Here is a 17,184-nt window from a genome sequence, read left to right on the forward strand (position 1 = left end):
GGGTCACAGGTGTGGTGTTCTCACCTTTATTCTTAGGAAATGTGTGCTCCATCCTCAAATAGTCAGAGGCAGGTTGAATATCATGTGTTAGGATATATGTTTCAATTTCCACACCATGAGTTATAAATATAAACACACAAAGGTATTTCTCATCCATTATAAAATAATTAATGTTTACAACTCTGGTTTTAAAAGTTGAATTCATGGTAACTTAGCAACATGAAATTCAGTGCAGTCAATTTTGCAACATATCTTCCAGAAGTCTAAATTGGACAATAGGATTCCAATTAAACTGTTAATTGTGTCATTTAGTACTTGGCATGTAGGGCAGAGGCCCAGCACAGAGAGAATCAAGTAGACGTAGCATTAATGGTACAATTCAACTGCTTCTTTTCTAAACACATGACAATAATTTTATGACATACTTATCAGTATTTTTAAAAAATAACTAGATATTATAATTCAAAGTCAGCAGATTTTTAAAAATTTCCCAACAGAATTTAGTATTACATGTACATTTTATGCTGAAATAAGGTGATTGCGTAACCATCCAAAAGTTTCTAAAACACTTAGAATAAAATCCAAAGGCCTTACCATGGCCTAGAAGACCCTACACAGTCAAGCTGCTGTATCACATACTCTTCTCTTTGCTCACTGTGCTGCAGTCACACTGGCCTCCTGGCTGTTCTCTGAACACATCAAACATAGTTCTGCCTCAAGGTCTTTGCATGTGCTTTCCTTTCTGCCTGGAAAACTCTTCACTCATATGGCTCCTTTCCTCATTTCAATACAGTTTCCTATCAGATATCAGCTCTTCAGAAAGAATTTTCCACATATGCTAACTTAGAATGCCTGCCTCCATCACTCTCCAATCCCTTGCACTGATTTATTGGATTTGTCATTATCTAACTTTATATTTTATATCTACTTGTATATTTATTGACTGCCTTACCTACTAGAATGTGAACTCTTTTGAAACCAAAATTTTGTCTGACAAGACAAAAACAATATGCTGGCAAAGAGTAGGAGCACGATAAATATCTATTAAATGAATAAATGTGAATTCTCTTAGAAAAAATTGACTTTGCTTTTCTATAATGATATCAGAAAACCTCTCATTGTGAACATTCTCCTTAGTCATTTGCATGATTTCAGGTTTATTATATTTTGAGAGAAATATAAAGTCCTAAAATTTGAACTTACGAATACATAGGGAAAGAATCCATTCTATATCTGTGATTATTTATCCCTGCAAAGATTTATTGACATTCAACCGAATCAGTATTGTTTTTCTATATTATAATGAACATCATCTTTTTAAAAAATTTTATTATGAAATTCTAGCACTCTGAGAGGCTAAGGCGGGAATATCTCTTGAGGTCAGGAGTTTGAGACCAGCCTGAGCAAGAGCAAGACCCCATTTCTACTAAAAATAGAAAAAATTAGAGGGGCCTGGGAGCAAATACCAGCAGTCCCAGCTACTTGGGAGGCTGAGGCAGGAGGATCACTTGAGCCCAAGAGTTTGAGGTTTCTGTGAGCGAGGCTGATACCATGGCACTCATGCTAGCCCAGGCAACAGAGCAGGACTCTGTCTCAAAAAAATTTTTTTAAAAATTATCATGAAATTAATATGAATTCACATTTTAAAAATCTGGGAAATACAAAAACTATACAAAGAATAAACCTAATCACCCATAATTTTACTACTAGAAATTACTACCAATAAAATGTTCCTTTAAGTGTTAAATAAAATTGGGATCCAGTTGTTTACCATAGATTATTACTTATATTTTCCCTTAACATTTTTTTAACATTATATCTTGAGCATTTCTTGTGATTAAATATCTTGAGAAAAATAATTTTTAATGTCCTCTCAATATTCCATTATATGTGTCTTATACATTACTTAAATATTACCTTACTCCCATATTCTTCAACATTTAGATGGGTTTTGGTGTTTTGATATAATTTTAAAAAATACTGTAATGATTATGTATAATTGCACATACATCTTTGGATAAATTCAGGTAAATGGGTATGAATGTTTTAAAGTGACTAATACTAGTTTAATAATGTGCTATCTCAATGCTAGGAAAGTATCATATATTCCCATTTATTTAGGGATGAGTGTTTTTTAAAACTGTATAGAGAGTTTTTATATAAATAGCTCATATATTTTGATTCTTTAACTTAATATTATATTATAGACTTCTTTCTATGGTATTACCTGTATGTCTACCTCATTTTAAACTATTGCATAAAATTCCATATGTAAATGAACCATAATTTACTTAATCAGCATCCTACTGGTGGATATTTAGTTTTTTCCCCTAGTTTCTCATGAGTATAAATATTGCTGCAATTAAAACTATCTTTGCTCATTTGTGTAAATTTCTAGAATTAGGTTGCTAGTTCAAAGATTTTGACATTTCAAATGTTGACAAATATCACCAAATCCCTCTGCAAAAGTTTTGTGAATTTATACTCACAGAGACAGTAAATGAGGTTATTTTCCCAAACCCTCTGTAACACTGTCTTTTAATTTCTTACAGTGCCATAGGCAATATATGGTATCTTACGTTAATTTTTATTAATTTTGAATAAGACTAATCACTTTTTTATGTTCGGTAGCCATTTGTCTTCCCCTTTAAATTTTAAAAATTTTACATATTTGCCTTCTTCAGCAAGATAAATTCAATTAGGAGCAAATATTCTGTTTCTGCATTACTTTCAAAATTATTTACTTCAATTTGGTGTTAGTATGGGTAAAAAATGTTATATAACATATTGTTATTTCTGTGCTTTTTTGTTTTTGCTTTTTTAAGTAGAGGATTCTTTGCTTTTCAAAAAATTTTCTATAGGAAAGGAAATATTTAATGTCAAATAGCTATTATATTATATTCATAGAAATTATTTTTACAAATGGATAATGTGTCACTGAATTTTAAGAAGGGCATGGATAGAATTATAAACAGGATTCTGTCATATATCATTGGCACATAATTGATAGCATTCATCTATTTTTAATAATTCACCTATAAAATTAAAAACTTAAGGAATTCATTAAGGTATTTGACTCTGAGGAATCATTCACTAGAACTACTATTTATGATATGAATATATTATTAACTCTGATAGATGTAGCAATGTAGTAATGGGTAGTTGTCTTAAGATCCTCTGAACTCATGTGTTTTTTTTTCTTAGTAAATAGATCCACAGAACTGAGAGGTCCTCTGTCGTGATCATGTAGTAATCCCCAAATCCACATTCTTGCTGTCGTAAACAAATGAGAATAAGAAGCTCAGCTTCTCTTATTCTGTATGTTATAATCACAATCACTTACATTTGAATAGTGTTCTATTTATTCATAAGTTGATTTCAAATCCTTTAACTCATTTTATCCTTGAAATAACCAGGTAACTTAGATAATACTAAATATACTGCTTTTGTTTTCACCCAAGAGGATAAACAATGTCAGGGAAATGATCTGTTTGACATCAGCAGTCAATTAATGAAGAGCCAGAATCAGAATCCAGGACTTCTGAGTTTAAGATGTACAATCATGATCTGTCACTTGCCAGTTACAGAATTTGATGTAGTAGTGGCCCGTATTTAACCAAGGTTGAAAAATGAAACAGAAAACAGAAGTACAGCCTTCTGGTTTTCCATTTGCCTGGTGTTTTACAAATTTTTATTGTAAAACAAGGCACAGTAGTATCAGCATGTACATTTGTAAGATTCTGTCTCTTCCTCCTAAAAATATAATAGTTGTTTTAGTGTCAGTAGGCCAAAAATCTTTAGAAAAAGGCCACTAAGTGAAAATGATGAGAAACACACACAGTCACACACGTTGTTCTGAGTTTAAAGTGCATGAATAAGCTTAATAATTGACATGTCTTTGGTGAGGCCAAGATTTTATTTTGGAATCACTTCCATTTTGAATATAATAGAGTTTATTAGTAGTATTTTATTAATATTGTTCATATTTTGATATGTAAATTTAAACTTACATTTTTAAAAGAAATACATCTCTCAATTGATTTTATTATACTTATTTCTAATGGAAAATTACCTTAATTTGAAAGGAAAAATTATCTTAATTTAAATTCAGTAAGAAACAGGAATCATTAATAAATTTATCTCCCAACAAAACTTGCTGGAATCCCTGTACATCCTCACTCACATTCTACACTGCCACACCTAGGAACATTGCTTAGTATATTTTGCACCCTTTGTCTGGCACAAATACATACTTTTCCTAAAGTATACCCCAAATGGGTCATTGTTACTGACAGGTGACAAGAGTGCTACCCATCAAGATTTTTTTATTTTGAGTTGCTTTTTCTTATGGTAGTGATGGGTACTCAACCTTTCCAAACTCTTTTATATTCAATATTCAGTTCTGATCCATTTGTGAGTTTAACAGAACCAGCAGACTTGCCTGTGATGGTAAAATGGTTTTTCCCATTGAAGACCTATCTAGCTGTGATAAGGATCAAATCTCAGTGAGGATTATCTTTTTACCACTCTGTTTAAATGAGTTGAGCCAACTGCTCTCAATAATGAAATTATTCTATGGCAGGTTTTGTGCTGTACTAACCATATAGGCTCCCAACTTGACTTCTTTTAAGAAGGAAAATAGTTTGACACTAATATGGCTGCATATATGTCTTTTCTCTTGGAACAGCTCAATGGTTATTCGGGACTTAACCTTACGCAGTGCTGCCAGCTTTGGCTCTTTCCACCTGATCCGTCTACTCTATGATGAATATATGTTCTACCTAGTAGAACATCGTGTTGCCCAGGCAACAGGAGAGACACCCATAGCAGTCATGGGCGAGGTAAGAGAGGCTAAAGAGCTATGATCCACTGGGCTTTTTAAAAAGAACTTGAATTATACTTCAATCTAAATGTATTATTTCTTGATTAAAACCATGGTGCCTAATCAAGTGAGCCTCAGGCCCAGGAGGGGCTGTGGAGGTATTGCAAGAGGTCTTTAAATCTCTCTGTTCATATGTACTTAACCAAAGGATTCTAAAATTGTAGATTGTATCAGGTGAAAGGTCATGGAATGTTTTGCTATACTATATAAAATGTTTTGATATACTGTATATCAATATAAAAGAAAAGCTTGAGAACCACTGGACTAAAAAAAAAATCTTTTGAGTGGGAAATAAGAAAGATTGATGTTTCTGGTAAGGCAAAGGGCTAGGAATGCAAAGGAAAAAGTTAAATATGTACTTTGTTGACTCCTTTTCCCAGACCCCAAGAAAAAAGTGAATTATTTTATTTTAGAAGGATAAGGATGATGATGACAATGATAACTAACAGTTTTTTGGACACTTACTATGTACCAGGCACAGTTCTAAGTTTTTTACACATAACAAAGCATTTAACACTTACAACAACTCTTTGAAATAGGTTCTACTTTATCCTGTTTTACAGATAATTAGCTGAGGTTTATTCAGAAAGCTAAGACACAGAGAAATTAAATGGTTACATATATTAATAGCTAGTAAATGGTGGAGACCTTTTTCAACCACTTAGTCTGATTTTCAGACTCATGCTTCTCACCACTAAAGATGTGAAAAAACATTCTTCTCCAGAATTTCTGGATGGTAATCATAATGGCTTATCTTCAGCAAGTGTCAAAAAGTTAAAACTCTAAAGTTAATATAAATAAGAGTTGGTTAATATACTAAGGAATAAATGGAAATGCTCAAATGATTCGACACTGGCTCATTTTGTTATATTGAACTGAGGGTTCTTTGTACCTTGCTAGATTATACCAGGTTAGAAAATATAGCAAATTACTCAAAGCATTAAAGAAGACATGTTTTTAGGCTATGTGCATGTGCTTATTTAAATAAAAAGAGTGAAAATAAATATGGTTTTATGCTTTTCCTAGTTTAATATGTTAATAATAAAGGTATAAATAAAAAATATATTAAAATACTTCAATGACCTTTGTAAGTAATCTAGTATAAATAAAATGCATGTCAAACTAGTTTAGAACATGCTCCTGTTTTCCATTTATTTAAAATTTCTTCTTGTATAATGATCTGTGTGTTTGTGTGATGTTCTCCAATGATGATTGTGCTTCAGTGATGCCAAATGAATATGTGTGAGATTAAGCGGCATCAATGTAGCTTTTAAATTATAGGCAGGACCTCATCTGACCAAAACAATCTGGACTTTTCTTAGATTTTACCTCCTTTCCCCTTGTTGCCTCTTTCTTTAGGTGTTTTGTAGATGCCTTGTTGCAAAATGCCCAGTTGACATATAGATTACTGTAAAATTTGTCAACTCTGGGTTTAAAACTTTAGAAATGAATATATCTTTTAGTATATTTAATGCATTTGCCATCCGCCTCATAGGCTCTGGGGCTTCTTTAAAAGGATGAACAGGATAATGATAATAGGGATTCTCATGAACACTACTATGTGGCTGATCCTGGTGCATGGTCCTTGCTTCCCTTCAGTCTCTACAGAACAAAGGCAGTGAGCATGAGCCAAATAATCATCCTAATAGATCTTCTTTCTTTTTTACTGCATGTAAACGATCCAAATGATTATGACAGATTGCCACATGAGGCAAAGAAAAAAATCTAAATGGAAAAATAGGATAGGAAATTAAGATCAAAGATCTAAGCATACTTCTTGATATCTTTGCTTACTATCCCATTATGTAATTTATAGGAAAATTGTTTAACTGTCTATGCTCATCTATTATTCAGCCCAGAAGGCAAATTAAGGCGAATTTTATAGGTTTGATCTCTTCATATAGCATTGATGCCTCATATACCTGTTAGCTGTTATAGATCTATTGGTTTTTGGTTACATTATCATATCTAAAATTTCTTGATCCTTGGGAAAGGGAGGAGGAAATTTAGGAAAGAAGAAAGCTGTTTTCTTATGTTCCCCTCACATGTTATCCTAAGCCTACCCTCTTTTGGCCCCTAGGGTGACTTCCCTTTCCAAACACCAAATGCATAAGTGTCTCTGTACAGAGTGAGAGCAACTCATCAGGCCAAGATCCATTGATATCGATAAAAATCGTCATTACTCTTAATCACAGCAAGTGGTTTTCAGTAATCAGTAATAACAGCAACCACAAAAACAATAACAAATTGTCACTATTTATTGAGAGCCTATTATATACTTAATGAAATTAAGCTCTTATTCTATCTACTGATGGCCCTTTCTCAGTAAATGGCACCATGATCCTCCCTGTTGATCATGCCAGACACCTGAGTGTCCTCTTTTACCTATCCTTTGACCTTGACACCAATCTCCAACCAATTACTAAGCCTTCTCTTTCCCAAATCCCTCAGAGCACAGTCAGTATCATCTTACGGAAATATAAAGCTGATCATGTTATCCTCGACTTAAAAGCCTTACCTGTCTTTCCCTTCTTGCTAATTAAGGAACAAAATTTTTCCCTTAGTCTAAGAGGTCTTACATGATCTGGTCCTGCCTCTCTGATCAACCTCAGCCTCCCACTTCCTACTCCTTCTGTTACAGTCACAGTGGCCTGTTCTCTGTTCTCATTCACCAAGCCTTTCTCATCACTGGACCACCTTGTAAATGGTTCTTTCTACGTGGAACCCTCTGCCCACCTGTTCTTGCCCATTCTAACTCCTACTCCATGTCTTAAATATCAGTTCCTCAGGGAGGTCCAATCTCTCCAGAATACCTTAACTAGACCTATTCTCTCTGATTTGTTGTTTTACTTTTTATTCTAGAACCTACACAATAATAGTTGCATGGCTTTTTGTATGATTTGTATAATTTAAGATTTAATGCTTGGAAATCATTAGGGGCGTTGAGTCAGAAGAACTAAATTCTACATCTCACTCTGTCATTTATAGTGATACAATCTTGAGCAAATCATGTTCACTTGTGTTGAACTCCAGACTTCTCATCTCTGAAACTGATTTATCATTTAACAGATACTTCTTACACAAATCCTCTAGGCCAACCACTATAATGGTTAGGATACAATGATGAACAAAATGGATTTTGACCCTGCCTTCAGGGAGCTTACATTTTAGTTGGGGATGCATATTTATTAAATACTCACATAACTACATAGCTACAAATTTTGTTAAGTGATATAAAGGAAAATTAAAGGGCTGTAGGAACACTTAAAGCACAGGACACTTAATCTAGCCTGGGAAGGCCAGGAAAGGCTGCCCCAAGAAAATGATGTTTGAGATGAGAACTAAAGGACAAAAGGATTTAACTCTTTGAAGAGAGAATCTGGAGGTAAGGGATGAAGACCACTACAGGCACAGGGAAGCATGCACAGGTCCTGTCTGAGGTGGGAGGGAGCACAGCCAACAGAAAGTTTTCATGGGAAATCTGAGGTTCTAGCACCAGGGGGACCAAGTAAATACTGTCAAATTCAACAGACAAGAGGATGAATTGGATTAGGATAGAAAGCCAAAGATTTCAAGTGAAACTAACATCCACATAGGGACAGTATGCCAGGCACTGTTTTACATGCTTTATATATACTAACTTACCACAACCCTATGAGTGGATACTATTATTACACCTATTTTACAGATGATGAAATGAGACACAGAGTGAGCAAGTAACTTGCCCAAGGTCACACAGCTACTAAGTTGTGAAATCAGGTTCTGAAACCAAGCAGTCTGGCACCAAAGTCCTTGCTGTTCATCTACCATGCTTATTACCTGCTACAGGGTAGGGTAGGATTGGAGCAAGAACAGTTCAGGTCAGTGAGAGCAAATGTGTAAAATAGTCACAAACTTTGCTGGGGCATTTGCTTTGCCTCTGTAGGTGCTTTGGAAAAGGTGTCAGACAACTAAATAGGTCCAAAAGCAAGGAAAAAGGTTTTCCTGTTAAAGTAACTTAAGAACAATTAATGTATCTTTTCATTAATGTGAACTCAATAAATGAGTTTTAAAATTAACATTACTTACATTATTTAAGCAAGCAGGATAAACCAACACATGCTTTATAGATAAACAAAGTATACAAGCACACAAACTATTATTTTTGCATTCACTGTAACACTATCAATTGTTGAAGACGACCATATAATGCCTCCCCCTCAAACTGGAAACAGCATCATAGTCCCAATAAGTTTTCTTCTAAATGTCAGTCTGCTACTACATTAATACCAACTGGCAAGGTATTTAAAGCATTTACAGTTCCAGAGTTTCTTTTTTTCTTTTTTTCTTTTTCTTTTTTTTTTTTTTTGCCTAGATGATAAAGGAAACAGAATGTATTTACTGCTAGAATTTATATAATTTTTAAATTTTTATTTAAATATTATAAATTTGCCCATAGGCTTTCTGGCAATGATGAAATTTTAAGAGTAGGAATAAAATAAAATAAAATAAACATGTTGCATCTGTTTGCACACCTGTTAAATAGACAATTTTAAAGATCATAAGGCTTTCTGTGTAACGAGAAAAATTGATCAGAAAAATATCCTTTTCAAGTTTTATGGCTGTTTAAAATCTATTTGGAAGTTTATGGTATATATGCTTTATCCCTTTAAAATATACGTAGTCCATTTATATATTCCCTGGATCTATAAAATTTTGATTGCTTCATAAAATGATTTTCTGTTACAAACATTTTTATGTTTAATTTAGTAAATATATTTAAATTATTTTATCATAATTTAATTATACTTAATATTTTATCTAAGCCATCTCTTTAGCAAACTTTTTGAAGTAAAAATAGAAACCAATAAAGGCTTTAATTATTAAATTGTGAATATCAATATAGAAAAGATAATATTTCTATAAAATATTATAGAACCCATAAGAATTTACCATCAAAAGAAAAATATATCTTGATTTTATCAAAATGGGTGTACTCAATCAATTTTTTAGAAGGAAAAAATCTTCAAAACCTAAAAACTAGAGAAGAGCAATAATTCAACAAGTAAGCTTTTGGGATAAAAGTTCAGTGAAAGGGTTCCATTTCTTAGAAGTACAGTCGTGGTAAATAAGCATTGATGCTTAAGGTAAAATCAAACCAAAGAAAAACAAATTTCACTGAACATCAGTCTTGTGCAACTAGGTAGTATACTGAAAATGTGACTTTGGGACAGTTGACTTGTTATAATAGAATATTTTAAAAGGCATGAACTATATTACAAATTGAGATAGTTTGCAGTAAAAAAAATTAATCTTGGAATAGTGGTAGCTTAGAAAAGGTAAGGAATACTTGTTAAAAGTTATATTGTAGATTGTTATTCATAATAAAGCTTATTATTTATTATATTAATATTTTTCTAATTGAGGCCAGGCCTTGTGACAATAACTGTGATAGGTGTTTTATGTTCTTATTTAATATTCACCAATATCTTCCAGAAGATACCTTGGGATCCCCATTTCACCGGTGAAAAAACCAGAAGTTGCAAGTTGCCCCAAACCAAAACTAGCAAGTGGTAGAACTAACTTTATAAAGTAAGACTGTCTCACTTCAAATAGCCAAATAGACTTAATCTATGGTTGAAAATTTTCATCATATAAATTACTTGTAGATGGTTTCAGAATAGGGACTATGTGCAAACACACACACACACACACACACACACACACACGGAGGCAAACACACTCATTTTCTCTCTCACAGTCATAAACCAGGTGCCTAGCACATAAGCCTTTATTATTTTGTCCCAGGGCTTCTTTCCTCTGCCTTACAGGATGCTTCTTGATAAGCCTACCACCCATCCTTCCCCCTTCCACTTTTTGTTAATAGATGTTCAAAACATGCAAACTAAATGGAATATTAGTCTAAGCAAATTACAATTGGAAAGCTAAATCTGCCATAAAACAACAACAACAAATTACACCCTTCAGCTACTCTGTACCCGCCCCAAGACCAGACCTAAATGAAAATAATTTTTTTAGAATTTGTAGTTTGGTTTTAGCTGTAAGTCTGCTCCTCTACATTAGCAAACTTTCTAACAACTTGAAAATAAATTACGAAAGTGACCCGCTAGAGAGATGTAGGAGGCCCTTCTATAAACTCTTAAGAATTGGCTCTATGCAAGCTGTCCCATTTTTCCTCCTTTTTCCTTGTTTGTCATTCTGTTCATTTCTCTCCTTGCATCGGAGAAAAGAACCTATTGACTCAGCAGCCCAGGGCTACAGGCCTTTCCCTCTGGGATCCCTGCTCATTAGCTTCCTATATATGGTTTTCTTCCCTGCTGGCTCTGGGCTATAACCTTTCCTCTTATCCTCTTCAGGGAATGGAGAAAATTTTGCTTATAACCGTGGTCTAAAATGACCCACCGTAATTGCTCAAAAAATACTCATTCAAGGAAGGAAGTACAAAGGAGTGATGGAAGGACAGACTACCAACTTGTAGGACTTCTTATTGGATTTCATGATTGATATACTGGATTTCTTTACTCTGGAAAATAAATCTCCTAGACCAAGACATACACCTTCTCCTTAGATAGTGCCTGTCAATAATATTTCAGAGAACCTCTGTATGAAATTGGTTTTTCATACATGCTTACAACTAAACAGCATTTTTCCTAAAGAGTTTGGAAGTGAGAAAGGAAACAAAAATAGAAGTTCAAGATTTCTTAAAACATTTCAAGGACTAAAGTGGTCACTGTAGATATCAGGAGGGAAATCTCAGCACACAGTTCTCTTCAGCAAAGCCTACCACTAGGTTATTTATTTAGAAAAAAGTTTGGTAGTGGTGATGCTACTTGGGCAGCCCACACCAGAGAGCAAGCTTGGTGTAAAAGATTCCCTGGCACAGATTAAGCATGACAGCTCCACCTGCTGGCCACTTTGCCACACTCTGTTATCCTGTGCCTAGCCCAAGTGGCTCTGGCTTTGAGATTGTCTTTATGGTGGGTTTGCTCTCAACCACAGGTAAAAGTGGTAACTGGCCCTGCTGATAAAGAAATAGCCCTTGTTTGAGATGGGCAGATTGCGAAGTCCACAGGAATTGTTTTGGGCTTTTCTTTATATCAGCATTGTACTAAAATACACTGCCATAAAATATATTTTTTGTATTTATAATTTCAGAATATTATGGGGGTACAAACATTTTGGTTACATAAATTGCTTTTGTACCATTTGAGTCAAAGTTATAAGTGTGCCTATCCATAGACAGTGTGTGTTGGACTCATTAGGTGTGAATTTACCCATCCCTTCCTCTCCCCTCCTACCTGCTTGATTTCTGATGAATGTTATTTCCATATGTTCACATAAGTGTTGATCAATTAGTTCCAATTTAATGGTGAGTACATGTGGCATTTGTTTTTCCATTCTTCTGATACTTCATTTAGAAGAATGGTTTCTAGCTCCATCGAGGTTAATACAAGAGGAATTAGTTCACTATTTTTTTTTATGTCTGAGTAGTACTCCATGGTATACATATATCACATTTTATTAATCCACTCATGTATTGTTTGGCACTTGGGTTGTTTCCATATCTTTGCAGTTGTGAATTGTGCTGCTGTAAACATTCAAGTGCAGGTGTTTTTTTTAATATATATAATGTCTTTTTTCCTTTGATTAAATACCCAGTAGTGGGATTGCTGGATCAAATGGTAGTTCTACTTTTAGTTTTTTGTGGTATCTCTGTACTACTTTCCACAAGACTTGTACTAGTTTGCAGTTTCACCAGCAGTGTATGAATGTTCTTATCTCTCTACATCCATGCCAACATTTGTTAAAAATGAGATTCTCTGTGAAAATATGGGCCTTGTGTGGTGAGAATACAAGCATTTCAAACCTGATTTATATTTTTTATAAAGGTTTTCTTGGTACAAAGGGAACATGTTTCTATATCCTCACTCCCTTTGTCTCTCCAGCTAATGACTTCCCAAAGAGAGGTGGTATAATCAAAATTATGATATAATAACTTAATGCCATGTTTTAGTATTAGATAACACACGTGGCCTCAAGGGGAGCCAGTTTTAGTTAGGAGCAAGAATCTTTCTCTTCCACCCTTAGTTTTATTTGCATACAAGATGTGCTGCCAGGCTCAACCCCAACATTTACAGGGCCTAGGATACCATATGTCTAAATATTTTAAAAGTTGTGAATCAAACTATAAATAAAATCTGTTTTATCCACCTACCTTGACAAATATGTCTGATAACAACTTGGAAGACTGAGTTTAAATATAAAGTTCTCAATCTCCCCTGAGTTCCATGCCAGGAAATGCTTACATAGACATAGCCAGTTCCTGGCCCCTAGACCACCTCATCACTCCCCATAGTATACTGTGAATAGCTTTGTGCTCATACTTGTGGATATCTCAGCCCAGTTTTCAAGCTCTCCCTATCTTTTGCAAACAGCTGCCCCTGTTGGCTGTCCCTTTTTGCCTCTAAAGGGTGGACTTGGAGGGGAGGAGGCCTGGAAGGGAAATCGGGGCCTTTGGGCAGGAAATTCTTGAATTTCAGACAATAGGAGTATGGTCTGGAGGAGTGAAAATGAAGCACAGTCTCCAGGAAGGCACATCCTCTTGGCTCTGTGGATTCTTTACACTAGAAGAAGTGGAACAGCCATGGAAAAGACAAAGTAGGGTTCTACACAGTGCGGGTCTCAGGACAGAGGCCCCCTCTTGCTTTAGTCTTGTTGTGGTGTTGAATACTCCTATTTTTGAAACTACTTTTCTCTTCTAAAGCAACTAAGGCCTGTATTCTTACTTGAACACTTCACTACTTGCATGCTCATTCATGAATGTGTCTTAGAGTTTTGGAAGTGATATAAAGGTGCACATGTTGCTGTGTCCCCATGGGGCAAAAAAGCCTGAACAGTTGTAAATATGCTGCCCTGGGTACAGAGTGGCCAATAGCCCACATTGCCAGGACAGCTGGCTAACCCGAAGGAGCAGGACTAACAGCTATTAGAAGGCAGGATTTGCCTTTGCGTGGAGCAAACTGACAGAAACCTTGGCCTTCTTAGCAGGCTTCAAAAAAAACTATTTGAAAATACATAGAAAAGTATACATACAGAAAAAAAGTAACCAAGGAACCCAAGATCTTACCAAATGGAACATTAATATTCCTTACAAATACTATAAAATTAGAAATTAAAGTCAGCAACTGTGTTTCCTAAGTTCTAAGACTGTACCAGTGCTAAGTGTAAAATGCTTTGATAGATTTGGTTCTCGTTTGGGAGACATTTAAAGAAAATAATAATGTTTTAGAACTCCTTAAAATTGAAATATCAAGACATTTCTCTCCACCATCAAAAACATCCAAAATAGTTGCCACAACCTAACCCTCTTTTGATCAATTTTATTAACAAAAGTTAATAGAACTGCAGTCATGGGAGATCGCTGAGCTATATATGATTTGCAAAACTCAAAATGTTATAAAGTTCAAGCTAAGTATAGAGTGTTGAAAAGATTAGCATCAGATCAGGAAGTTCCAAATATGCATGTGAACGGTCTTCCTGATTCTATTAAGAAAAAAGCTTTAAGGGGCCTTATTCCTTCATTGACTTCTCAGAAAAGCAGAAAGAAGCAGTTGGTTAAGCCAAGATTTACGTGTTGATACTCATCTGAGCTCATCAGCTATTTCTAGTTGTATGATCACCTCCGTAAGGGCAGACACATACACACACACACACACATACACACGCACCCCATCCATGTTCAGGCCAACCTTTCTCAAGGCATTTGCTTACTTGAGTTATAAATGGCTTAGTCAGTACATAAACTGACTTCCAACTCCAGCCCTAGCTTAACTTTATAATGTAAACAACTTGAAATCAAAGCATAGGATACACTTCATTCTTAGACTGCACTTCCTCTCAGCCAGAGAGGCTGATTTTAAAATCACCACCTTAATGTCTTTTTTATTGAATACAATTCTAGGATTTTACCAGTAGTATCAGAAAACTGGGTTTTGAAGATAATGTGTTGTGGTAGAAGCACTATTCTAGGTTCTTTTGCAAACATAAGCATATTTAATGTTCATGTTAACACAGTCTGTTTCAGATATGAGGAAATCTAAGGCTCAAAGAGTTTAGCTTGCCTGGGATCACTTAACGGATGGATAGTGGTTGAGTTGCGATTCAAACCCAGGTCAGGCTGGCTTTCCCTCTTATGTTGTTCCTCCCATGCTGTGCTTCACACTTGAATTTAAGTTCTACCTTTCCCATTTAATACCTTTGCAACCTGACAAAGTCATGTGTGTGTGTGTGTGTGTGTGTGTGTGTGTGTGTGTGTGTATAATCTCCTCGTGTGAGTCTTAGTTCTCTTATAAACAAAATAAGCATATGGACATTTCTTAATAGGGCTGTTGTGAGGATTAAATTAGGTAGGTAGGTAGGTAGGTAGGTAGGTAGGTAGGTAGGTGGAGTGGACAGTCAGGGCAGGCAGACAGGCACAAAGTAGGTTCCTAATCTTTTTTAGTTCCATTTCCTTCCCATTTCCATAAACATATAAATATCTGAAACTCTATGTATTACTCAGGAGGACTGTATTTGATTGCCTTCTACTCTGGATTAGATTTTTTAAAATTGATTCTGTACTGACAATCCGAATAATAATGTGTACAATTAGACCATTAATTTTTAATCATATAAAGGTGAACTTAGAAGTTGAAATTAATAAAACAAATAACAGAAAGATACATGAAGGCTTTAATAATTCTGTATTACAACTGGAAAAATAGCCTGCAGACAGTTTTTGAATGTTGAGTCAAATGGTCCATGGATTTATAAAGAATCCAACAGCATTCTTTGGTATGTAGCCAAAATGGTAATCAAAGGCAAACTAATTCAATGCTTTGAAAAACACAACCAACAAAATAGAGTGGAAAATAAATCAATTAGAAAAGAAAATGGCAACATTAGGGATGAAACATAAACATAGTTAGTTTTAACTAGACAATCATAGCTAGACTTGAATAAAATCTTAACTAGTGGAATGAATGAAAGGTTTTATATGTACTTATGAAAGAGAGAGAGAGGATTATATACAATTTATGCAAGTTAAAAGGTAAAATATGTCCCAAAGAGACTTCTTATTTCCACCATAAGATAGACAAACCACGTCAGAGAACTTTATAGCCATCTGTTCTTAGTGCCTATGACAGCTTAAAGATCTTCTTTCCTAGAGCAAATAATTCATTGGCATAAACTGGCAAAATGTATACATATACACGAATATACATATTTCCTTCCATATATACATATATCTAAAGTTACCACTGATGGCAGAACTGGTCTCCGATGTAGCTGATGTCCCCCAAATGAGTAGTTTTTTCTAGTTCATGCTTTCAACTATATGGCTTATTGGTGCTGAGCATCATGGTCAACAGGAATGCTTGTGGTAACATGGTGAAGTTTGTTTTGTGCCGTATATGCTGCCTGTGGTCACTTTCTTCAGAAAATTGCATGCCAGCACCTAGGCATTTGACTGCCAGCTTCTTTGCAACATGAGTCCTCATGGAATCATTGAGTAGCACTATCACAAGAGGGCTTTCCAAGGTCTTTGGTGCAGCTGGTGGCACAGGTCCTGGTCCTGTCCAGAAGACCAGGATGTATTCTGTTCCTTAGTGTATAACCTTAGCATTAGAGTTGCTTTCATGGGCCTTCCTTCATTTGGATGTGGAGCTTAGGGCTGCTCTGGCCCCATTACCCACTAGCTTTTGGTTTCCTCAGTTTTGATTTCCACTTGTTTCTCTGCAATGATTTCCTTGTGTAACATTAGTAACTTTAAGCTCTGTGATCCTGATAAACTTTTCATATACATATATGGTTTCAGTAAGCCTAGACCTTGAAATGCATGCTGTAAAAATTTTCAGACTGGTGTGAAGTTATGTACAAAATTAAAAGTCTATAAATGAAAAATAAAGCATAAATGCCCTAAATGGCAAATATATCATAAAAGATGAATTGATTTCTATATACCATTGCACCCTATCCCCCCCCAGTAAAGGACACAAAACAAACAAATTGAAGAAAAAGTAACTGTGTTCTCAACAGCTTAATCTGGTTGCATGTATTTCCTCCAATACTAGAAAAAAAATTAGTCATATGGTTTCACTCAGGCAAATGTGACAATTTAAAAAGAACTTACATATGTATGATAGCAGTGTAATGGGCCTGCAAAGATGTCTACATCCAAATCCCTAGAACCTAGAATATGTTAGGTTACAGACAGAATTAAGGTTGCTAATTAGTTGCCCTTAAAATGGGGAGATTGGCCA

At 34.9% G+C, this 17,184-nt stretch overlaps 1 protein-coding gene across 5 annotated transcripts in view; it reads left to right on the forward strand.

Moving 5' to 3' along the window:
* Positions 1-17,184, forward strand: part of RFX3 (regulatory factor X3) — a 293,748-nt gene that overhangs the window by 254,479 nt on the left and 22,085 nt on the right. For all 5 annotated transcript variants that reach the window (XM_045563482.1, XM_045563483.1, XM_045563478.1 and 2 more), the window contains one exon: positions 4,688-4,841. In XM_045563482.1, the coding sequence (XP_045419438.1) occupies positions 4,688-4,841 (154 nt within the window). The remainder of the gene's footprint in view (positions 1-4,687; positions 4,842-17,184) is intronic.

This window comes from Lemur catta, chromosome 10, assembly GCF_020740605.2.
Source record: "Lemur catta isolate mLemCat1 chromosome 10, mLemCat1.pri, whole genome shotgun sequence".
NCBI lineage: Eukaryota > Metazoa > Chordata > Mammalia > Primates > Lemuridae > Lemur > Lemur catta.